At 43.9% G+C, this 25,762-nt stretch overlaps 1 protein-coding gene across 6 annotated transcripts in view; it reads left to right on the forward strand.

The window, feature by feature from the left end:
- The window catches only part of arhgap21b (Rho GTPase activating protein 21b), a 126,151-nt gene that overhangs the window by 25,611 nt on the left and 74,778 nt on the right, over positions 1–25,762 (forward strand). For all 6 annotated transcript variants that reach the window (XM_060928128.1, XM_060928148.1, XM_060928167.1 and 3 more), the window contains exon 3: positions 23,837–24,016. In XM_060928128.1, the coding sequence (XP_060784111.1) occupies positions 23,837–24,016 (180 nt within the window). The remainder of the gene's footprint in view (positions 1–23,836; positions 24,017–25,762) is intronic.

The following is a 25,762-nucleotide window of genomic DNA, read 5'->3' on the forward strand; positions in this document are numbered from 1 at the left end:
GTGGCCAGTGAGTGTAGATTGATTTCAACAAATATGACCTAAAACATCATCAGATTTTCACACACGTCCTAAAAGTAGATAAAGAGAACCCAGTTAAACAAATGAGACAAAAATATTATACTTGGTCATTTATTTATTGAGGAAAATGATCCAATATTACATATCTGTGAGTGGCAAAAGTATGTGAACCTCTAGGATTAGCAGTTAATTTGAAGGTGAAATTAGAGTCAGGTGTTTTCAATCAATGGGATGACAATCAGGTGTGAGTGGGCACCCTGTTTTATTTAAAGAACAGGGATCTATCAAAGTCTGATCTTCACAACACATGTTTGTGGAAGTGTATCATGGCACGAACAAAGGAGATTTCTGAGGACCTCAGAAAAAGCGTTGTTGATGCTCATCAGGCTGGAAAAGGTTATAAAACCATCTCTAAAGAGTTTGGACTCCACCAATCCACAGTCAGACAGATTGTGTACAAATGGAGGAAATTCAAGAGCATTGTTACCCTCCCCAGGAGTGGTCGACCAACAAAGATCACTCCAAGAGCAAGGCGTGTAATAGTCGGCGAGGTCACAAAGGACCCCAGGGTAACTTCTAAGCAACTGAAGGCCTCTCTCACATTGGCTAATGTTCATGAGTCCACCATCAGGAGAACACTGAACAACAATGGTGTGTATGGCAGGGTTGCAAGGAGAAAGCCACTGCTCTCCAAAAAGAACATTGCTGCTCGTCTGCAGTTTGCTAACGATCACGTGGACAAGCCAGAAGGCTATTGGAAAAATGTTTTGTGGACGGATGAGACCAAAATAGAACTTTTTGGTTTAAATGAGAAGTGTTATGTTTGGAGAAAGGAAAACACTGCATTCCAGCATAAGACCCTTATCCCATCTGTGAAACATGGTGGTGGTAGTATCATGGTTTGGGCCTGTTTTGCTGCATCTGGGCCAGGACGGCTTGCCATCATTGATGGAACAATGAATTCTGAATTATACCAGCGAATTCTAAAGGAAAATGTCAGGACATCTGTCCATGAACTGAATCTCAAGAGAAGGTGGGTCATGCAGCAAGACAACGACCCTAAGCACACAAGTCGTTCTACCAAAGAATGGTTAAAGAAGAATAAAGTGAATGTTTTGGAATGGCCAAGTCAAAGTCCTGACCTTAATCCAATGGAAATGTTGTGGAAGGACCTGAAGCGAGCAGTTCATGTGAGGAAACCCACCAACATCCCAGAGTTGAAGCTGTTCTGTACGGAGGAACGGGCTAAAATTCCTCCAAGCCGGTGTGCAGGACTGATCAACAGTTACCGCAAACGTTTAGTTGCAGTTCTTGCTGCACAAGGGGGTCACACCAGATACTGAAAGCAAAGGTTCACATACTTTTGCCACTCACAGATATGTAATATTGGATAATTTTCCTCAATAAATAAATGACCAAGTATAATATTTTTGTCTCATTTGTTTAACTGGGTTCTCTTTATCTACTTTTAGGACTTGTGTGAAAATCTGATGATGTTTTAGGTCATATTTATGCAGAAATATAGAAAATTCTAAAGGGTTCACAAACTTTCAAGCACCACTGTAATGTGTGACAGCGGTGATGAGGGCGGAGCTACAGTACAGCTACAGTGGTGGTTCTTATTGTTGAGGGATTATTTTGAGCTCGCTGGCAGTTGGGATGGATTTTAGGGCCGGTGTTGGGGTTGTTTTGGTTTTGTAAACGGTGTTAAATACGTTCCTACTCCCCTGTGTTGTTGATCACCCTGTAGCGGTTCAGTTGCAGACGAAAGCTCATGTGCTCCAGTCTTCTTGAGGATCAGTTTGTTTCTCCACCCAGCGCTGACATGGCGGTAGATTAATAACTCGTCTGTTTTTGATTGAATCAATGATTAATGTTACCGTTTACAAATATAACCAGTCAGGGTTCTCTAGAAAAGCTGGCTAAGAAAAGCTGTGGAATTTGCAGCAGTGACGCCGCGGCGGTGTGCCAAAGGCCACGCTAATACCTGGGTGGTCTGGGGGCATCATCCCTTCCAGGAAATTTAGAAATGTACATGCTTCCTGGTGCACTCTCGACTAATAACTTGCTCACCATTTCCCTGTAAAATACTTGCAAAATATACAGTGGGGAAAACGAGTATTTGATCCCTTGCTGATTTTCCCACTAAGAAAGACTTGATCAGTCTGTAATTTTAATGGTAGGTGTATTCTAACATGTGGAGACAGAATATCACAAAGAAAATCCAGAAAATAACTTTTAAATATCTATATTAATTTATTTGTATTTTATTGAGAAAAAGAAGTATTTGATCCCCTAGTAACCATCAAGAGTTCTTGTTAATACAGACAAGTTAGACTCTCCAAATTACCTTGTCACCTAAATTGAAGACACCTGATATCACTAATGACTTGTATAAAAGCCACCTGGCCACAGAATCAATCAGTTTGTCAGACTCCAAACTCTCCAACATGGGAAAGACTAAAGAGCTTTCTGTGGATTTAAGGGAGAAGATTGTAGACCTGCACAAGACCGGTATGGGCTACAAAACCATTAGCAAGAAGCTGGGCGTTAAGGTGACAACTGTTGGTGCAATTGTGCGCAAGTACAAGACTCACAACATGATCATCAATCGACCTAGGTCTGGGGCTCCAAACAAGATCTCACCTCGTGGGGTTTCCAGGATCATGAGAACGGTGAGAAATGGACCTAATACAACACGGGCAGAGTTAGTGGATGATCTTAAAACAGCTCGGATCACAGTCACCAAGCAAACAGTTGGTAACACTTTACACCGCAATGGTCTAACATCTTGCAGTGCTCGCAAAGTACCCCTGCTTAAGAAAGCACATGTGCAGGCCCGCCTGAACTTTGCCAATGAACATCTGAATGACTTGGAGAGTGACTGGGAGAAGGTGTTATGGTCAGATGAGACCAAAATTGAGCTCTTTGGCATCAATTCAACCCGTCGTGTCTGGAGGGAGAGACATGCTGCTTATGACCCCAAGAACACCATCCCCACTGTCAAGCATGGAGGTGGTAACATTATGCTTTGGGGGTGTTTTTCTGCACAAGGCACAGGGCTACTTCACCGTATCAATGGGAGGACGGACGGAGCCATGTACCGTAAAATCCTAAGCAGGGTTTTTTCTAGAAAAATTTAGTATGAGGGCGCTCACCATGGCGAGGGAGCGAAGCGGGGGGGGGGAGATGGTGCCGGTTACCCCCCTCCGCCGTGCAAAGCCTTTGAAAAATGCTCCAATGGGACATTCTGAGGCTATCTGAGAGGGAAATTGGAACAAATTGTCTGTCAACATTGAAAAAAAAAGAAGTAATCTTCTTCTGTCCCGGACAGTCTTTGGCTTTCTTCCGTTTCGTGCGCGGGATGACATCTTTAAATGCCCAAGTGTCAACAAAAACAACTCGCGAACTACTTCTGTCAAAAGCTCCCGCGCCGGTGGGTGAAAGGTCATTCAGTCTCGAGAAATCTCGCTCTACAAGTCAGCTGACCTTGTATGTAACCCATGTCAAATCTCGCGAGAGCAGCCGCGACAAATAAACAACTAAACAACATGGCGCCTCGGTCTGGAAAACGCCAATTCGGATTGTTTTTGCACCGTCTGGCAGTGTATCTACTATGATTGGAATATTTTTGGAGTAATTATAACGTATTTGATGATCAGACACATTGTCACGTGGTGTTGCTGGGATGTTTTCACGGAGTCGGTAAGGGGGCGCACGCCGAGAGTAAGAGGGCGCAGCGCCCCTGTTCCCCCGTTTAGACGAAAGCCTGCTAAGTGAAAACCTCCTTCCCTCTGCCCGGAAGCGTAAAATGGGTCTTGGATGGGTCTTCCAGCAGGATAATGACCCAAAGCATACAGCCAAGGCAACCAAGGAATGGCTGAAGAAGAAACATATCAAGGTCATGGAGTGGCCCAGCCAGTCTCCGGACCCGAATCCTATAGAAAATCTATGGAGAGAGCTGAAGCTCGGAGTTGCCAAGCGACAGCCACGGAATCTTGATGATTTAGAGGTCATTTGCAAAGAAGAGTGGACCAAAATTCCTCCTAATATGTGCAGAAACCTGGTCATCAACTACAAAAAACGTCTGACCTCTGTGCTTGCTAATAAGGGGTTTGCCACAAAGTACTAAGTCCTTTTGGCAAGAGGGTTCAAATACTTATTTTCCTCAATAAAATGCAAATAAATTAATACAAATTCTTTAAAGTCGATTTCTTGATTTTCTTTGTGATATTCTGTCTCAGCATGTTAGACTACACCTACCATTAATATTACAGACTGATCGAGTCTTTATTAGTGGCCAAACCAACAAAATCAGCAAGGGATCAAATACTTGTTTTCCCCACTGTAGATGACACTTCCCTCCAGATGTTTGTGCGCGTGCTTGGCTTCCTCAGTTCCCCTCTGTAGTACGCTGCCTGGCTCTGTAACACAACTACATGCGCTACAGCGTGGTCATGTGGTTCGGCTCAGCCAATCGGAGTGCGAGAATCGGTCAACAAATATGGCGTCACTTCCAGTCATGACCCGAATCGAAGACAGTTTCGTGGTGAAATAATTGGATTTGCAGCTCAAACATTGAAAGGCAAGTCCCCGCCCAAGCGGGATGGAGTAGCTGGCACAGACGGTCTGTGTGGGCGGAGAAAACCCACTACAAATAAAAATAAAAGCAATGAAGGAACAAATCGATCGTTTGTGTGCGCTCTGAGGACACGGTGTGTCTTTTGTGTGTTCTTTAAATATCGCCGTATCTCGTGGAGCTGATTCCGAAGCCTCCCTTTCCCCCTCAGTTCTTTCGTCATGTGATTAACTCGTCGTCTGAAAGTAAAAATAACCTGCAGTTTAAACTCAGTAGAACAAACTGAACGGGTTCTCGCTCCACCAGATGAGCCGGGCTGATGGAGACGAGCTGTGGATGGGCGTGGCTCAAACTCCACTGCCTCCCTCGTGCACTGCGTATTAGAATTCAGCATGTAGAGAAGAATGTATCGGTGAACCGTTGCTCCTCAGGCTTCAGTGTTTTTATTCTGCTGTATAACTTTTACACCGAGTTCTGGGTTCTGATTGGTCAGAAGGCTCGTTAAGGTTTACGTTCATGTGTTTCCTGTACGGATGCGTGCGGAGTCTTATACGGTGTCGGCGCTGTCAGTTTAAGCTTTCCGACGTCGACCCCACAGGTTTTATCGTTATGTTCCTGAACTGTGGAACGTAACTGTAAACGGATAAAAAGTATGAAAGGTCTGTTTCATAAATAACGCGACTGTATTTCCGCAGAGAAAGTGTGTGTGTGTGTGTTCGTTCAGCTGGAGCAGAGGGCTTTGATCTAGTGTGTGTTTGGCAGGGTTTATGAAACAGATTTTAAGGCACAGCGCTGCTAATAGCCAGGATGCTAATGGATAACATGTTACCATGCTATTTTTAATATGTTAACTGTTAGCATGTTATCATTAGCTTGCTAACAGCGGATCAGCAAGTTAACTTTTGGCATGTAAACAGTTAACGTGTTAGCATGCTAATATTTTATAGCATTTTAACAGCTAGCATGTTTTGATGAACAAGTTAACTTTTGACATGCTAATGTTAACATGCCAACCTTTAACATGCTAACTGTTAGCAAGGCAAAACTTAACATTTTGACGTGTTAACATAACATACTTTTGGTTAACAAGTTTAACTTTTTTTGGTCAACGTCAGCTTCTAGCATGTAAACAGTTATTGTTTAATATGCTAACGTGCTAACTGTTAGCATGCTTTGGTTAACAAGTTAACTTTTAGCATGTTTAAGATTTTATGGTTGTTTAGCATGTTAAACATTTTACTTGCCAACCTCTAGCATGTAAACACCTAGCTAGCATGCTAACATTAACTGATAGCATTTTAACAGCGAGCTTAGAAAGAGAACAGCTGGTGAATCTCCGTAGGATAAGAGGAAATAAACCTGTGTGTTTTCTCGGAAATTGATCACCTGAGTCTATAGAGATCTTGCAGTCACGTGACCGGAAAGTACACAACCGCCATCTTGTCGGTCAAAAACACCGCTGAATATTGCTGCACTCGTGTACAGAATGGATCAATTTCAACCGACGGACTACACGGCTCATTTTTCTAATGAACAGATAACTAGATACATGTCTAAAATAAACGACCTACAGATTTGTGACCCTTATGGCTTACCGGACGGAGTTTTCACGACCGGATTTTGAACTGCCAGCGGAATACCTGGACGTGTATAATTACCTCATTAACTTTCCCTCGCTGTTCAGTGGTGAAGCACTGCGTGCTTACAAATCTCTGGACAGTTATCTCTACAGAAATTCAGGATTTGTCAGAGACTCAGATGTGGCATCTTGTAAACAAGAAAATAATCCTCATTGGACGGGTAAGTCACTTAAGTATTGAGTATAGCACTGACCAGCCGATTATAGAATAGAATAAGGTAATTCCAGCTGTAATTCCAAATCGTCCGTCTTGTTTACATGGATCTGGCGTTGGAGAGGTAGAGGCTTGGCAGTGGAGGTTTGAGTAGCTGTTTTCTGAGCTTAGTCAACAGGCCGGCTCTGCCTGTAGCCTCGCTTTTGCTTCGGCTCCCGGCGCCGCCTCCTTCGCTTTGCTTCCAATAACAATCCACGGAGACCCCGCTGGTCTTGCTATCTCGTCCGGAATGTTGTGCATGCGATGGAAATCGCTACAAACCGTCATTTTCTGCTGGAAACCAATGTCCAGTAAGTCCATACGGTTGTAGTGGATATTGAAGTCCGGTACAGACGAACAACACGCAAAAATACACACAAAAAACATAAAAACCGTGCACAGGTAGGGAGAGCTTGTAGTCGCAGCTGTTGTAGTAGAATTGTATATAGTAGGGTTTTCCAGAAGAAAAGGTAGAAGTAAAAGCAGAAGTAGAACCAGAAGTAGAAGGCGGAATATGGCGTTTGACCGACACGATGGCGTCCGTCACAATCTGGATCGGCTGTGACGTCACATGCAAGTGCTCCATAGGGGTGTTCACACGGCAACTTTTACTCCGGTGTAGCACCGGGGATGCCCCGGTAGAGCATTCACATGGTACAAAGTTATACCGGTGTCGCCCCTGAAAGCTGCTTAAACCGGTGCAAATCTAACCCTGCTCGGGAGGCGGTTTAAGAAATTTACTCCGGAGTAAATGCTAGTTTGCGGGGCAGCACCGATACAAAATGGGACGTCTGAACGCTACAGGGGTAGACTCGCTACGCGTCAGGAGAGTTGATTACATACGGGCATTGCATAATTCGCATCCTGGTATTCTGCGCTTCCAAAATGGCGAATATCAACAACAACAGAACTGCGTGTCTTCCAGTGTTGCCAGATTGGGCGGTTTTAAGTGCATTTTGGTGGATTTGAACATATTTTGAGCTGGAAAACGTCAGCAGTATCTGGCAACTCTGGTGTCTTCATCCACTTTGTTTTCCCGGCGCTTGGTGACGCCATGACATCCGGGAAAAGGAAGTACATTTTCACGCACGCATTATTACTATCGTATAGCACGGTCGCAAAAACTGCCGTGTGACCGCAAGTGGGGCTGCACCGGTGCTAACACGCTTCTCTCTAGTAAGCAGGTTGTGACGTGTGAACGCTCCACAAAATTTACACTGGTGTAAGATATATCGCAACAAAATACATCGGTGCAGCATCGATGCAAATAGTGCCGTGTGAACACCCCTATTATTTGGTGGTTGCAGTTACTCCACTCCATCCCCCATCGTGGTGGTGTTGATTATTTTTCCTGTAACAGCACCACGCACAGGGTTTTATTCCCCACATATTGGAAAACGTCAAATATGAATAAAAAAAGAACCCCCATGAATACATAAAGCAGATATAAACTAACACCCTTCAGGGTGTTTCTCCAGTAGAAAGGTTTCTCTTTGTCGTCTTCACTTTGAACTCGAGTGAAGAAAAAAAAAGCCCCGCCACTTTGCATTTTCTGCTCAAGCGCCGCTGCTGGATGTGCTACCTGAGCCTGAAGAATTTATTTTTTACATTATTTTTTTTTTTTTTAAAGCTTTGCGTGTCCCACCCCACTCTGATTTCCATACACTGTTCTCACACACACACACACACACACACACACACACACACACACACACACACACACACACACACACACAATTACGCAACGTTTCAGCACTTCAGCCACTTAATCTCCTTCACCCTCAGCTGAACTCCCAGGCTTTCTCAGGGATGTGGAGGAGCTCAGGTTCCTCTTGGCGCTGACTCCTGGAACCTCATGGAGTCCGTCCAGAGTGGGACAGTTGGTGAAATAGTTCCCCCCCCCCCAAAAAAAAAAAAAAATCACTATCCAGATGCACCAGATGTTTCTGTGGTCTTGTCAGGGGTTATTACCATTCCTGGTAGGAGCCTGGAAATATTCCGACATCTTCAGGACCAGGGAGGGCTCGTCTCCCCCTCCCCCCACCCCCGTAAAAAGTACGACGTGTCGTCATGTCCGACATTATTGGCGTTGTCACACCGCCCTGTCGTTGATTATTTTCCTCTAACAGCACCACACTCAGGGTTTTATTCTTCACACATGGAGGATGATGATGATGAGGTGTCCTGATGCTTATACGCTGTTCATGAGTTCTGCTTTAAAAATTAAACATTCTTTAAAAGTTTCAGCATTAAATTCATTTTGTTTTCCGTATCTGTGTGACGCGAATCATTTTCCCGATGCAAGGAATTGACTCGTTTAGTTTTCAGCTCCATGAATCACTTTTTTGAGATCTGGAATTGTGAAATTTCGTTTATAGCACACAACTATTTTTCTTTAGCTGTTCTGGTACAGTATATTTCATTAAAGCTGTACTGCTGTTCAGATTTTTCAAGTGAATTTTCCCCGACACCCAATTATTTTTGTTTGGTGGCCGAAAGCTACTGAATTTGAATCACAGACTTCCAGTTTTATTATTATTATTTTTTTTATAAGCAGAACAATTAATTAATTTATCTCCACATGGCTCTAAATTCTCCGCTATTTTTTCCTGCTTCACCATGACTCAATACAAGATACTACGTCACGCATCATGCGGTGGGCTTTTCCCGTTCAGGCAAGGTGAACAATTGTGGGATGCAAATTTGAAACAGGAGAGAAAAATGGAGGACGCGAGTGTGCGAATGAAACGTGAAAGAGCGACTACAGTAACGGAAAGAAAGCGAGAAGAAATATGTTATTTCCCAGCTGGGAGGTCCGTATCGTGAAATACCGTGACTGAGGTCTTGAAAGTACTGACTGAGGCCGAGGTCACGGTATTTCACCATACGGACCGACCTTAAGCTGGTAAATAATATATTTATTCTTTTCTTTCCCAAATTCTAACAGAAAACGAGAGCGTCCGAAAGGGAAAACCGAGCCGAGCCGCCATTTTGAATCCTCATTCACGGCTGTAATGCAAATGGCTTCCTCCTCGGTATACAAGTGCACTTCCATGGCAGGAAAACAACTGCATTTTGCCGCCTATGTCGTCCCCTATTTATACAAATAAGAGTCATTCAGGATTCAGCCATGTTTTTGCTCGGCGTTAGCAACAGTTAGAGGTTTTTAGCTTTCTCCTGAAATGTTTTCCTTTATTTCTTCTTCCTCAGGGGAGTAAAACTCGCTTTCGCTGTGAACACTGTCGTTATCGCTATCCATGCTGTAAAATTAATGCTGTTCTCCTGAGAAATGCTGGCAAACATATTTATAAGATTTTTGATAATCTTATAAATAAATCTTTTTTAAAAAAAAAAAGAGAAATGTTGACAAAAAATGCTACTATGTTTGTTTTTGTGAATGAACGAGTCGCCAGAGGTCCGTAACCGGGCTCGCCAGCCAATCAGAGCGCAGGATTTGATGGAAACTGGACTGCGAAAAAAAAAAGACGTTATGTTTTATACGAAGGAAAGGAAACGCAGGACCAAACTAATAAATATCGGCGGTCAGCGAGCACCTCGGTGTGATCAGCTGTTCGTTTAGCGACAGAACAAGGGTAAACATGGACTTCCTGATATTTTGAGATATTACAGAAATAAACCGATATCACAATCGCCACATTTCAGACGGAACTATTTCAGATTTCACCGGTTTTATGAAATCAAAAGGCCGTCTCGCGTTAAACGAAGTGATTTTTTTTTTAAACATATAAGAGAACTTTTATTATAAACACGTTTATGAGTAATAAACATCGATCTAACGCTAACAGTGCTGTAGATTATAGTTACAGTGAGTCCAGTCTGTTTCAGCCGTGCTCTTTGTAAAGCCAGTATCTCACTGGGCTGCGACAGCTTGCGAACGTCATTCGCGAGAGAGTTTCAAAAGTGTCTTGAAACATTCGCGGGGCTTCTCAATTTCCTCGCGTGAGTCGCAAAGTGTCGCTCCTTCGTCGCTGAAATTTCGAACATGTTCAAAAAATTCGTGCGACAAAATTTCTCTCAAAATAGCCGCAAATGTGTCGCAAAGCCGTCACGAACCCTTCTCAAGTCGGTTTCCGTGACACAGGAGGTGCGAGTTCAGCCAGTATCTCACTGGGCTGCGACTAGTTGGAGACACAACAATTGCGATAAAATATGCGAATATCAATTCAGTGTGATTCCAAGTGAAAATTCGCATGTTTTATTGTAATTGTTGTCTCCTAACTAGTCTCAGTCCATAGTGCAGCAGATAACATAATATTTCAGAGGAATCTTTCAAATTGTGATACAAGCACCAAATTCGGCACCTTAGACATTATTCTTTTGAAGAAGTACGCAGGCCACTTGAAATTCAAGATGGCTGCCCATTTTAAAGATGGCCGCCATGTCCAGTACAGAAATATATCGTTTTGCCATAACTATGCACAGACTTGTCCGATATGGATGATTCTGGCATCAAATTATACATTTTTGACCATGTAGAATCCAAATCTGGGAGAATAAAATCACTCAGAAGCTTACTTTTGCCTTATTCTTGGCCTTTTGTAAAATAGTCTACTAACATAGCTAGCATGCATGTTTGTATAGACTGCAGCAATAATTATAGTTTGGGGTGTAGGGTGTAGCAGTAGAGGTAGAAGATGTCCTTGTCATAGCAATCAGTGTTCTGCCTCTCCTTCAAGGGATTGGTCTGCACCAGTTGTGGGTGGCCTTTGGCCAAGGACGGAACCTGAGATGGATTCCTGTACATGACCTGCACCTCTCTTTAGGACTGGAGAAGAGCAAAGGAATACTCTTCTTCCATGCCTTCACTGGTTGCGATGTTGTATCAGGCTTCCGCAGCAAAGGGAAGAAGTCTGCATGGCAAACCTGGGATGTGTATGCTGAAGCTTCTGATGTCTTTGCCAAGCTCAGCCAGTACCCACCAACAGTAGATGATGATGATCTGGAGGTCCTGGAGAAGTTTGTGGTGACAGCACGTGTTGATGATGCCAGGCTGGATATGTTTGCTCGAAAGCAGAGGCCATATGAAGCCATCCCTCCACTGCCTATCAAGCAGGCTGTATATGGAGCCAGTCAACACTGCGCCAACCAGAAACACAAAGTCCTGCTGACTGGGGATGGACAAAGAGTGGAGACACACGGAAGGTCTTCTGGACAACGCTTCCACCTATTGCCGAGAGTTGCCAACAGCTGACCAAATGTGGATGCAAATCTGAATGCCGTGGAAGGCGCAAATGCTACCGATTCAGTCTCAGCTGCAAATGTGAGGACAAGTGAAACCATGCAGCTCACTGCTGGGGTGATCAGTGCATTTCTGAGCTCTGTATTTGACTCCTTGCACTCTGCAGTGACAAACATTGACCATAACTAAACATTCCAGTTGTGCATTTAAAAATAACAAATAAATAAAATAGTTTGTAGGATATGTTCTGGTCTATGTATATTTTTCATCATATTTTTGCTAGAAATGGGAGAAAGGAGCTCCCTAGAAGCTTAAGAGTGGGATTTTTAGATTTCTCATAGTCAAAAACCTACTTTTAGACACCAAGATCATTCAAATCGGTCAAAGTGGCCAGATTACAGTTGTGTTCAAAATAATAGCAGTCCAACACGACTAACCAGATCAATCGCTGTTTTTGGTGGAAATTATATTACTACATGGCAAATAATTTACCAGTAGGTGTAGTAAAGTCGTAGAAAACCAACAGATCCAACATTCATGATACGCATGCTCCTGAGTCTGTGTAATCGAATAATTAAGTGAAAGGGACGTGTTCAAAATAATAGCAGTGTGGAGTTTAATTAGTGAGATCATTCATTCTGTGAAAAAACAAATGTCAGTCAGGTGGCCCTAATTTAAGGATGAAGCAGCACATGTTGTACATCCATTTCTCTCTGAAAACCTGAGAAACATGGGTCGTTCCAGACATTGTTCAGAAGAACAGCGTGCTTTGATTAAAACGTTGATTGGAGAGGTAAAACGTATACTGTAAAGAAGTGCAGAAAATGATGGGCTGCTCGGCTAAAATGATCTCCAGTGCTTTAAAATGGACAGCAAAGCCAGAGAGACGTGGAAGAAAACAGAAGACTACCATTCGAATGGATGGACGAATAGCCAGAATGGCAAAGACTCGGCCAATGATCAGCTCCAGGGTGATCAAAGACGGTCTGAAGTTACCTGTGAGTACTGTGACGATTAGGCTACGTTTACATTCGACCGTATCTGTCTCGTTTTCTTCGCGGATGCACTGTCCGTTTACATTAAACCCCCTGGAAAAGCCAGGAAACGGGAATCCGCCAGTGTCCACGTATTCAATCCAGATCGTGTCTGGTCCGGTGCTGTGTAAACATTGAGAATACGCTGTGCTGAGCTCTAGCTGGCGTCTCATTGGACAACGTCACTGTGACATCCACCTTCCTGATTCGCTGGCGTTGGTCATGTGAGGCGACTGCTGAAAAGCGGCGCGGACTTCCGCCTTGTATCACCTTTCATTAAAGAGTATAAAAGTATGAAAATACTGCAAATCACACACGGACTGGCCATCGGGAGTAGCGGGAGTTTTCCCGGTGGGCCGGTGGTTCAGTGTGGGCCGGCGGAGAAAAAAAAAAAAAAAAAACAGTTGCGCGCTGGCCTTTAATATGATAAGCAATGTTAAGTTTCTTTAAGAAACTGTTAACATTGCTTATCATATTAAAGGCCAGCGCGCAACTGTTTTTTTTTTTCCTCCGCCGGCCCACACTGAACCACCGGCCCACCGGGAAAACTCCCGCTGGCCAGTCCGTGTGTGCTGCAAATACTGATGCAAATACTGCCCATTGTGTAGTTATGATTGTCTTTAGGCTTGCCATCCTTCCACTTGCGAGTGGTAAGTGAGCTGCGCTGGGATCTCACACACAGCGGCTCAGTCCCGAATCGTGGCTTGTGCACTTCACTCGCGCGCTCTGTGAGCTGCACAGGGCCGGAGTGCGCACCCTCCAGAGGGCACTCGCTGTTCAGGGCGGAGTGATTTGGAGCGCAGGATGCCTGCGGAGCCGAGCGTATCCGTGTATTAGGCTTGCCATCCTTCTACTTGCAAGTGGTGAGCTTTGCGCATGCCCTAAATGCACTGGGATCATGTTACGCGCCGTCTAAAGTCATGTGATTAGCGTATCCGCGTATTGGCGTTGCTGTGTGCACGGCTAACGGTTTTAGTGTAAACGCGAATCGTTTTAAGAACGTTAATCTGATGATCCGCTGATTCGACGTAATGTAAACGTAGCCTTAGAAGACGCCTGTGTGAAGCTAATCTATCGGCAAGAAGCCCCCGCAAAGTTCCACTGTTAAAAAAGAAGAGGATACAGTTTGCCAAAGAACACATCGACTGGCCTAAAGAGAAATGGAAAAACATTTTGTGGACTGATGAAAGTAAAATTGTTCTTTTTGGGTCCAAGGGCCGCAGACAGTTTTTCAGACGACCCCCAAACTCAAGCCACAGTCCACTCTGAAGACAGTGAAGCATGGTGGTGCAAGCATCATGATATGGGGATGTTTCTCTTACTGTGGTGTTGGGCCCATTTATCGCATACCAGGGATCATGGATCAGTTTGCATATATCAAAATACTTGAAGAGGTCATGTTGCCTTATGCTGAAGAGGAAATGCCCTTGAAACGGGTGTTTCAACAAGACAACGACCCCAAACACACCAGTAAGCGAGCAGCATCAGGGTTCAAGACCAACAAAATGAAAGTCATGGAGTGGCCAGCCCAATCCCCGGACCTTAATCCGATAGAAAACTTGTGGGGTGACGTCAAAAACGCTGTTTCTGAGGCAAAACCAAGAAATGCAGAGGAATTGTGGAATGTTGTCAAATCATCCTGGGCTGGAATACCTGTTCACAGGCGCCAGAAGTTCTCAGAAACCGTGGTTATACAACTAAATATTAGTTTAGTGATTCACAGGAATACTAAATCCTTAAGATTTTTTCAGTTTATACGGTAAATATTTGGAGTTTGTAATGAAAAATGCAGACGCTGCTATTTTTTTGAACAGCCCAATGTTCATTTTCTGTAAAGTAATTAAAATATTCATACATTTTTCTTCATGTTCTGATGTAGAATATAATGTGCAGTGTTCCCAATGCATGGAAATAAAAACTATTCTAAGGATTTTGAGCTTTACTCACGTTTTTAAACACACTGCTATTATTCTGAACACGACTGTATATCCCATTTTCAAGTCTGCAGCGGCGGCCATCTTGAATTTCAGGTGGCCCGCGTACTCTTTCAAAAGAATAATGTCTAAGGAGTATTTGTGCCAAGTTTGGTGCTTGTATCACCATTTGAAAGCTTGTTCCAGTTATCTGCTACACTACCAGTGAGATACTGGCTGAAGAGTTTGCGAAAACCGTGTGATGTTTAAAACTACATTTGTCTAATTATTTAAATTTTATTGTTAAATTTGTTTGAATGTGTGTGTAAGTCGTATTAAGCATACGCAAAAATCGTATTTGATTACTGAGCACAGCCCTTCTCTAAACCACTTCCTTCCAGCGCTCATCAGATGCAAACGTGTGTGTGTGTGTGTGTGTTGGCTAGAAGCTAAAGACCCGCGTACATACAGAATCTATAACCTGTTTCAGACTGCTTTTATAAATATTTGCGTTCTCTCTCACGCTTTCCTCCGACGCTGCTCCTGCGTCTGAGGCGACACGTGAACGGACGAGACGTTCGTCAACTTTCTTTTAAACCCCACTCAGCCAAATGATCTTTGATGTAATAACGGCATAATAATAATCGTAGAATTAAATATATAGAGTATTGAAGAAAATAAACTACAAATGAAAGCGAGCAAGATGGGTTTAAAATGTCAAGAATTAAGAAAGAAGAGATAATTGGAAAATAAAGGAGGGGAGAGATGTAATTAAAAATAAAGAACCAAAAAGAGAGAGAATTAATCAGTGAGTTTTAAGTGTTTCAGGAAAATGAATTGATGAAAAGAAAAAACTGAGTGTGAAAGAAGGAAGAATTGTGGAAGGACAGGAGACGAACAAGAAGAAAAGATGAGTGAAGAATTAAAGAAATGGACTGATGAGGATCTCAGGCGTGTGTGTGAGAGAGAGAGAGAGAGAGATAGAAATATATCTTCTACAACTGCTGCTTCACATCACACCGTTTCCATGACACATGACGACACAGTACTCATGCAAAGCAAGCGCGCACACGGAGAGCAAAGCCCAAGGCGGATTTGATTTCTTCCTTCCTCATGAGTGACTCATTACGGGTTTTTAAAAAAAAGTTTTTTCCATCTTCCTCTTTTGATTGTTTGGCGTGTAAAAAATGCGTAGACGTAAAGATTATTTGGGTTTTTAATAAAAATCGGGCGGGTGCGTTCTCTAGGCCGAGCACGGAGGAGTGTTACAGCTTTCACGTGTGACTGATGGCTGGAAAGGGAAGGGCGTGTCCGCTGAGGTGGTGTGAGGCCATAAATACTCTGTAAATACACCCACGTCAACACCCCCCACCTCCACTCACGCCGGAGCTGTGACATCACAGGTGTGGGAATGGGGCACGTGGGGAATTTTTACACAGTGCCGTGCAGGCGTTTCAGCGCAGTACTGACTTCCCTTCGTCTGCTCGTGTACTGATTTACACCCTGTTACATCACTGGGCTCTGGTTGGTCATGAGGTGTTGATTAATTCTCTCGAACAGCAGCACAGGTTTCGGTTATCTCTGTAGTCTGTATGTCATGATTGTACTTAAAAAAAAAAAAAAGCCAGATAAATGAAGATGTTGTAAAAAGCAGTGTTGGAATGTGTGTAAAAACATGACCGTACCCATTGTGTCGAACCGTTTTGGTCAGTTGAGTTGAGGTGAGGTGATTCTGTTCAGTCTGAGGAATGGATCAAGCACAAAAACTTAAATCTGCTCCACTGATTTGGAGAATTAACTGGCCATCAAAAAATTCTCCTGTTGTTTTGGGATGAAGGGTTGGCAGTGGGAGGGGGATTCAATGAGAAGAGTAAAAAAAATTCCATTCCATTCAATGAGAAGAGTGAGAACCCCTCCCACTGCCAACTCTTAATCCCATCAGGTCGAGTCCCAGTGGGTCAGGGCATGTTTTCGAACACAGTTCTAAACCTGCTTTTTACAGCAGCTTCATTTATCTGCTATTTGACTCGATTCTGTGGGTCTTGAATAGCACTCCTGTACTGTTTTACTCCGTTCAGAGCCACACAGCGGTTACGTTAGACTTTTTCATTGTCTGTCATTTTGACGGACAGGGTCGTAAAAATTCCATCAGTGTCCATTATTATCTGTCATTTTATTTTAACTTTTAAATGACAATGTATATAGGCTATAAATGCTATACGTTTAATAACTTGTGTTTTCATGGACTCATTTTCATTTAAAAATTAATTCACAGAACAAGCTTGTATTATTTAATCATTTATTTATGATGCAAAAAGATGAACAGAGATTCTGACGTTCGGTCGCTTGTGAACCCGTTTTCCCTCCGCTAAAAACATTGCGGCTGTTGAGCCTTAACGGGCATATGAACAATGTTATTTTACAACGTAGCAAGACGATTGCAGTTAAAATATGAACAGTCCACTACAACGATTTAAGTGACGATCTAATTTGACCTGTTTGCGTGAGCTCAAACCTTCCTTCTGGCCCGCATGGATTTAAATTGGGAGCTCGCTTGTGCATAATCAAAGTCGTCGACGGAGACTGCTGCCGAGGCAACTGTCATTACATTTTGCGTCTTTGCCTCGGACAGACGACTTCTCATTGACGTTTTAATTTTATTCTGAAGGCTGAACCCGCGCTCTGCTGCGGCACTGGAGACTGGAATAACCAGCGCCACTTCAGCCAAAGTTCTGAAGTCGGGAAACATTTCTCCCAGGGAAGCGATCAGAAGCCGGCAAGAGCCTCTGAAAGTTGGGTTTCCCGACCCTGCTAGTCCTCTCTTCATAGGGAGGAAATCCTGCAGCATGCCGTCTTTCTGCACCCCGCGGAGCCTGGAACCCGACACGGAAGGTCTTAAATAAAACGAAGTTAGTTTGTCTACCCGTGTGCTCATTAAAATGATAGTTTAGCAGATATTGGAGCAGTGATGTTCCTAAGCTTGCTGGGGAAGAATACAATAAATCGGCATTTGTTTCATTTTAAAAACAAGAAAACAGCTAGCCTAAATGAGCGCTATTGTACAGGCAGGGAAACGACACACACAACCCAATGCATCTCTTTTAATAGCAAAAATGACGCGTCTTCTGCAGAGAAGGGAAACATTAATCCATCTCACTGTGCTCGTGGTTAGAAAAGTGAGAGCGCGGTCAGGAGCGCGATGGGCGGAACAGCCTTGCGCAGTGCCTACAGTGTATACATGAGCAGCCGATGCACTGAACATCAAGACGCCGGAACGTCGGCTCAGATTGAAAGTGACGGCAGTGAAGACTATGTATACTGTATGTAAGAAAACTCTGCCACAACTTGCCAATCGTGTGTTTCATTATGTTTTATTATTAGGCTATTATTGTTATTGGTAATGGTAACGGTAAACATCCGTCAAAATGACCGACGGCCTTCAGATTTTTCCGTCATAGCTAAAAAAAAATCCATCAATGACGGACAATTGTCGGTTAACGCGACCTACGGAGCCACAGTCAACTCTGTTACACAGTTACTCCTGTAATTTTGCTCCAACTCCAAATTTTACTCTCTCAACTCAAAATAGAGTAAAATTCACTATTTTTGAGGAAAATAATTTTAACTCTGGAAAAAATTGCTCAGTCATGTTTCCTGTGTTTGCACGACAGCGCACACATCACAGTGTTCGTACAGGTCCTTAAAGTCCATAAAAGTCCTAAAAAAATGAATTTGTAAAATTAAGTACTTAATTATCCATAAAATCTGATGAAAATCTGTTAGTCAATAAAAGTCCTTAAAAATCAGGGTTTTTTTTCCGTCTCCCTTCTAATAACACATTTTTAATTTCCGAAAACGCTGTTCCCGCTGCCCCGATTCGCGCAAACGACCCTGTTTCACAGGCGAACTGCACTAGCGGTCAGGGGCTGAACAAAGTGTATAGTGGCGACCCCTGGTGTCTGCTTTTGAGAATAGCCCGGAACCACGTGGCGCTGTTCGGGATCAGTCCCGAACAGGGTCACGTGACTACTTCGTATCAGCTCGGTCGCCCGCCATTGATGCGTATTAATGGAAACATGGATTAACAAAACATACGACTTTCAGTCTGTCTATAACATGTATAGAAACATGCAGACTCATTAGAAAATTTATTCCATAACATAAGAATAGCAAGGGGGGGGGGTCTGGGCCACCCTGTGTCAATTTAATACTTTTAGTTTCAATTGTTCCTGAACAAAATGAAAATCTTGTGAAATAAATTTTACTCTAAATGGAATGTTCTTTATATTTTTAGCCACTAACCATTTCCTCACCCACCGTTGAGGTTTTCTTAAAATCGTTTTAAATATCAGACATATCAGGAATTGCTGCACTTGTTGCAAGATTTGGTCAAGAAAAGTCCTTTAAGAGTCATAAAGAAAACACGCAGACGAAGTGTGGGAAAACAAGCAAGTGATTGTTACAATAGGCAATTTCACACCAGTCATATTCAGTTTTGGTCATTGGGTCCTTAAAAAAATGAAAATTGGTCCTTAAAAGTCATTAAAAAAGAAGCCTGAAAAACTGTGGGAACCCTGCATCAGCCGACTTGCTCATCAGAAATAGGAGAAATATTTACACTTACTCGAGCTGATCTTCAGCTGGATCGAGTCAAAGTAAAAAAAAAAAAAAAGGCACCGTTCATCAGTGTTGCAGTTCTCAAGATTGAACTGAATCGCTGTCCCGAATCATGAAATGAATCGCCGTCCCGAATCATGAATTGAATCGCCGTCCCGAATCATGAAATGAACGCCGTCCCGAATCATGAAATGAGTCGCCGTCCCGAATCATGAAATGAGTCGCCGTCCCGAATCATGAAATGAATCATGAATTGAATCGCTGTCCCGAATCATGAAATGAATCATGAATTGAATCGCTGTCCTGAATCATGAAATGAATCATCAATTGAATCGCTGTCCTGAATCATGAAATGAATCGCCGTCCAGAATCATGAATTGAATTGCCGTCTCGATTCATGAAATGAATCGCCGTCCAGAATCATGAATTGAATCGCCGTCCCGAATCATGAAATGAATCATGAATTGAATCGCTGTCCTGAATCATGAAATGAATCGCCGTCCCGAATCATGAAATGAATCATGAATTGAATCGCTGTCCTGAATCATGAAATGAATCATGAATTGAATCGCCGTCCCGAATCATGAAATGAATCATGAATTGAATCGCCGTCCCGAATCATGAAATGAATCGCCGTCCCGAATCATGAAATGAATCATGAATTGAATCGCCGTCCCGAATCATGAAATGAATCATGAATTGAATCGCCGTCCCGAATCATGAAATGAATCATGAATTGAATCGCCGTCCCGAATCATGAAATGAATCATGAATTGAATCGCTGTCCCGAATCATGAAATGAATCGCTGTCCCGAATCATGAAATGAATTGCCGTCCCGAATCATGAAATGAATCGCCGTCCCGAATCATGAATTGAATCGCCGTCCCGAATCATGAAATGAATCATGAATTGAATCGCTGTCCTGAATCATGAAATGAATCATGAATTGAATCGCTGTCCCGAATCATGAAATGAATCGCCGTCCCGAATCATGAAATGAATCGCCGTCCCGAATCATGAATTGAATCGCCGTCCCGAATCATGAAATGAATCATGAATTGAATCGCTGTCCTGAATCATGAAATGAATCATGAATTGAATCGCTGTCCTGAATCATGAAATGAATCATGAATTGAATCGCTGTCCTGAATCATGAAATGAATCGCCGTCCAGAATCATGAATTGAATTGCCGTCTCGATTCATGAAATGAATCGCCGTCCAGAATCATGAATTGAATCGCCGTCCCGAATCATGAAATGAATCATGAATTGAATCGCTGTCCTGAATCATGAAATAAATCATGAATTGAATCGCTGTCCTGAATCATGAAATGAATTGCCGTCCCGAATCATGAAATGAATCATGAATTGAATCGCTGTCCCGAATCATGAAATGAATCATGAATTGAATCGCTGTCCTGAATCATGAAATGAATCATGAATTGAATCGCTGTCCCGAATCATGAAATGAATCATGAATTGAATCGCCGTCCCGAATCATGAAATGAATCATGAATTGAATCGCCGTCCCGAATCATGAAATGAATCATGAATTGAATCGCCGTCCCGAATCATGAAATGAATCATGAATTGAATCGCCGTCCCGAATCATGAAATGAATCATGAATTGAATCGCCGTCCCGAATCATGAAATGAATCATGAATTGAATCGCTGTCCCGAATCATGAAATGAATCGCCGTCCCGAATCATGAATTGAATCGCCGTCCCGAATCATGAATTGAATCACCGTCTCGATTAATGAAATGAATCGCCATCCAGAATCATGAATTGAATCGCCGTCCCGAATCATGAAATGAATCATGAATTGAATCGCTGTCCTGAATCATGAAATGAATCATGAATTGAATCGCTGTCCTGAATCATGAAATGAATCATGAATTGAATTGCCATCCCGAATCATGAAATGAATCATGAATTGAATCGCTGTCCTGAATCATGAAATGAATCGCCGTCCCGAATCATGAATTGAATCGCCGTCCCGAATCATGAAATGAATCGCATGCCGTCTCGCAACAAGTTTTACCTCCAGATAGCCTGAACTCTGTCTGACAGGTTGTATCCTGTTTACGGTGGGCGTTCCCACCGTACTGAAAGAGTGAAAATGATGATCATGCCATTACCATGGGAACAGTCTTTTATGACTGTGTAAGTGGGCGCTCAGCGCTCCGACTCCGGTGTGACTGAGGAAGGGGACGAGTTCCATCTAATCTAGGGAATTTAAAACTATAATCTTGTCAGTGGGCACAGAGGAAAGTGTAAAGCTTCTGTCACTATATGATAAAAACTTGCAAAGATATTTCTCTCTTTTCATGACCTCCTCGTTCTAAACCTGTCGAGCTTCGCTGGAGGAGCTCTCGACCCCAAACAGGCCTCAGCGTTAACTTTTGACACCTTTTGCCCTGCAGGGCAAATGGCCTCTCAAATTTTTTGCCCCCCCTTGAATTTCCTTTTGCCCTAAAATTTTGTAGTATTTCACCAAGTTTTAAATTACGCTATTCAAGGCAATTCTGATATGTTTTCTAGGGATATAATTGAGTTATTTAGACAAAAAGTACATGTTTAAAAAATGTATTTTATAAACCATTTAACAGAAGAACAAGACAAGCCCTGAAAACATGAATCAGTATCATATATGCAAGACTCGTACCATGCGAGTATGTAATACGCCTTTATATAGAGTTTAGGACACAAAACACACTGTTTTGCCTACCAATGACTAGCAATATTGCAAAGATGAATTATAAAACTAAAAACCATTATAAATCCGGAGTCTGTACTGCAGTGCTGTCGTCATTCAGTTTGCCGTTGCATTTAGGAGGAAATTAAACAACCTGTCCTCCTCATCTACATCAGCTTCCTGGGATGTAGAGGGAGTCGTGTCGAAAGCAGTCGGTGCGGGGATTCGTGTCGAAGGCAATCCTGTCGAAGGGAGTCGGTGCAGGGAATCGTGTCGAAGGGAGTCGTGTGGAAAGCAGTCAGTGCGAGGGATCGTGTTGAAGGCAATCCTGTCGAAGGGAGTCGGTGCAGGGAATCGTGTCGAAGGGAGTCGGTGCAGGGAGTCGTGTCGAAGGGAGTCGGTGCAGGGAGTCGTGTCGAAGGGAGTCGGTGCAGGGAGTCGTGTCGAAGGGAGTCGGTGCAGGGAGTCGTGTCGAAGGGAGTCGGTGCAGGGAGTCGTGTCGAAGGGAGTCGGTGCAGGGAGTCGTGTCGAAGGGAGTCGGTGCAGGGAGTCGTGTCGAAGGGAGTCGGTGCAGGGAGTCGTGTCGAAGGGAGTCGGTGCAGGGAGTCGTGTCGAAGGGAGTCGGTGCAGGGAGTCGTGTCGAAGGGAGTCGGTGCAGGGAGTCGTGTCGAAGGGAGTCGGTGCAGGGAGTCGTGTCGAAGGGAGTCGGTGCAGGGAGTCGTGTCGAAGGGAGTCGGTGCAGGGAGTCGTGTCGAAGGGAGTCGGTGCAGGGAGTCGTGTCGAAGGGAGTCGGTGCAGGGAGTCGTGTCGAAGGGAGTCGGTGCAGGGAGTCGTGTCGAAGGGAGTCGGTGCAGGGAGTCGTGTCGAAGGGAGTCGGTGCAGGGAGTCGTGTCGCAGGGAGTCGTGTCGCAGGGAGTCGGTGCAGGGAGTCGTGTCGAAGGGAGTCGGTGCAGGGAGTCGTGTCGAAGGGAGTCGGTGCAGGGAGTCGTGTCGAAGGGAGTCGGTGCAGGGAGTCGTGTCGAAGGGAGTCGGTGCAGGGAGTCGTGTCGAAGGGAGTCGGTGCAGGGAGTCGTGTCGAAGGGAGTCGGTGCAGGGAGTCGTGTCGAAGGGAGTCGGTGCAGGGAGTCGTGTCGAAGGGAGTCGGTGCAGGGAGTCGTGTCGAAGGGAGTCGGTGCAGGGAGTCGTGTCGAAGGGAGTCGTGTCGAAGGGAGTCGGTGCAGGGAATGAATCAGGCAAACAAATATGGCATCAGTGTTTATTTCAAGTGATTGTTTTAGGTTCAAATACCTCCTTTAATTTAATGTTTAAATCACCGTCTCTGTTCCTGAACCCCTTTCACAGAAGGTAACGTTTAATTCGCGCTCAGTCTCTAACGGACATCATGTCTTCCCACCTGACTGTGTTTAACCGAATGCTCCGGAGAGCAAACCTCGCGAGACCAGTTATGACGTGGCGAGTGTGTTGTTGTGAAAAGCCCCAGCTGAAACACTAGCTCGTTAGTAACATGGCAGATTTGAGCTGCATCACGTCTCTGCTCAGAGCGCTTTTCCTGTTTCTGAACATCAGTGTTGTTTCAAGCAAAGGCTCTTTATAATGTTCCGAGTTCTACAGTGGGACTGCAGTGTCCTGGGACTCGCTCGAGAGTGTCCTCTCCAACCACACACACACCGACTTTCACTTTCCTCTCCTTCTGTTCGATTTTCGGGTTTTTCTTTTCTTTTCTATTTTCCATGCTGATGCTTGTCGTGTTGCAATGAAATATTAAATCGGATGAGCTAAATGAAATTAAACTAGTTCAATATATAGAGTAGCACGATTATAGAATTAAAGTGTAACGTTACTGTGTAGTGGAGAAGCCTGAGACATCGTCTGTAAATATCAGTATATTTGTAGGGGAAAAAAAAATCATAAATTGACTTTTTTTTTTTTTTCATCTGTTTTAGGACATGCGTGAGAAGGAGGAGTCTGCGGCAGCGGCGTCCATCTTCCAGTCGGAGGATGAGGTGTTCTCGTGGCCCGGGCCGAAGACGGTGCGATTACGGCGCACGTCGCTGGGCTTTGGCTTCACCCTGCGCCACTTCATCGTGTATCCTCCCGAATCCGCTGTACATTCCACTTACAAGGTACGCTCCTCCCTCCATCGCCAGTTCTTCAGGAAGCTGTTCCCAAGGAAACAAAGCAGAGTTTACCCAGAAGGCGTTGCAGTCTGACGGACCTTTCACCTGCTGATTTGATTAATGAAATAATTTGAGTTTGTCGTCGCTCTGCTGGAACTTTCCCTCTAAAGTGCTGCGTGTGGTTCTTTAATGGGATAGAACCTGCGGTGTGAGAGGAATAACACACCTGCGTATAATCCCCGTGGGAGCAGTAACTCGGGTTGGTTACTTTGCCGGATGTTGTTCCAGGTAGCTCCGCCCCCTCGGTTTTGTGGTGCCAGCGTGAAGGAGCTCATACACACTGACCATCAGAGGAGTGTGTGGATTTCGGTCATGTGTGTTCTCTCTGTACTTCTCTCCTGTGGGTCCTTCCCCGCGTGTGTGTGTGTGTGTTGCGTACTGCACTGTAGCAGGACTAAACGCCAATTTATGCTGACAACCCAGTCCTCGCAGATGGCGTCGCCCCTTTGCAGACCTCACAAAAATTGTGACCACCTCAGACAGCGTTGCAGACAAGAGGGCTCTGATTGGTCCACTCTACATCCGCTGTACACACACTTCCGCTTCCCTACTTTCCCGGTTTGGTTTGTTTTCACGACCGCCATTTTTAAAAACACGAGTGAAGATGGAGCAGCACGAAGAGCGGTTGATCCAGGAAGTGAGGAAGTACGTACACAGGGATTAAAGTATTCCGGCCCCCTGCCGGATTTCCGGCGTGCCGCGCTTGACTGCGGGCAATATATATATATATATAATAATATTATTAGGAGGAATAAAACGTTCGATAACCCCATGGCTTTCGAGCGTGTTTGTTCTCTGCCAATGATAGGAAAGAAGCGCAAAATCAGAAGTAAAACAGGGCGGGTCTTAACACAACGTGCCTCGAGCAACTTCAGAGTATTGAGAGCGGCGTTTCATGGAGTGCGGACGATGCAGTGTATGAAGCCAGGGGGAAATACCCTCGCCATAGATAAAGGTCTGAAGAATAAATGGCGCTGGGCATGGCTGGAGGAGATTGGACGAGATGGCAAGCCATTTAGCAGTTGGTGTAGGAAGTTGAGGGAGCCAGGCGCTTGCTTCTGCACGCTGTGCTCCAAGCAGCTCATATATGCATCCAGCGGCAAAAAGGTTCTTCCGAGACACGAGTCAGACCCTGCTCACAGAGCAGCTGCGAGTTAAAAGTTATTGAAATTGTTGAATTATTAAAACTCTTCAAAAAGTAAACCACTGTCCTTTTAATGTACCCTAAATTAAATGGCTACAAAGATTTTATTTTTCCAATGCTGGACTTGTTACAGTTCACCTTGTGATTTGTAGGTCAATTTGTAACCTGTTAAGGACAAAGCTTAGCAGCAAAACTTGATATCAAAAGAAATCCGAAATGCTACATGTAGCATATTTTGGTGAGGTGCACTTTTGCCATCTACTGGCCGCTTTTGGTATTGCATTTTCAAAAGTCAAACTTGGTCTGCAATCATTCATGCAATCTTTCTGACCCTGTGAATGTGTTCATGTCGCTTATTACGACCCCTGCAACCACATAAAACATATAATTATTAGGGCTGTAACGATACACCCAACTCACGATTCGATTCGTATCGCAATTTTTGACCCACGATTCAATACACCCACGATTTTTTTTTAAATGTTTTTTTAAAGTAGTAAATTTGACTTATTAACATTTACTTACTTACATTAACTATTTAATAACAG

Source organism: Neoarius graeffei, chromosome 1, assembly GCF_027579695.1.
Source record: "Neoarius graeffei isolate fNeoGra1 chromosome 1, fNeoGra1.pri, whole genome shotgun sequence".
NCBI lineage: Eukaryota > Metazoa > Chordata > Actinopteri > Siluriformes > Ariidae > Neoarius > Neoarius graeffei.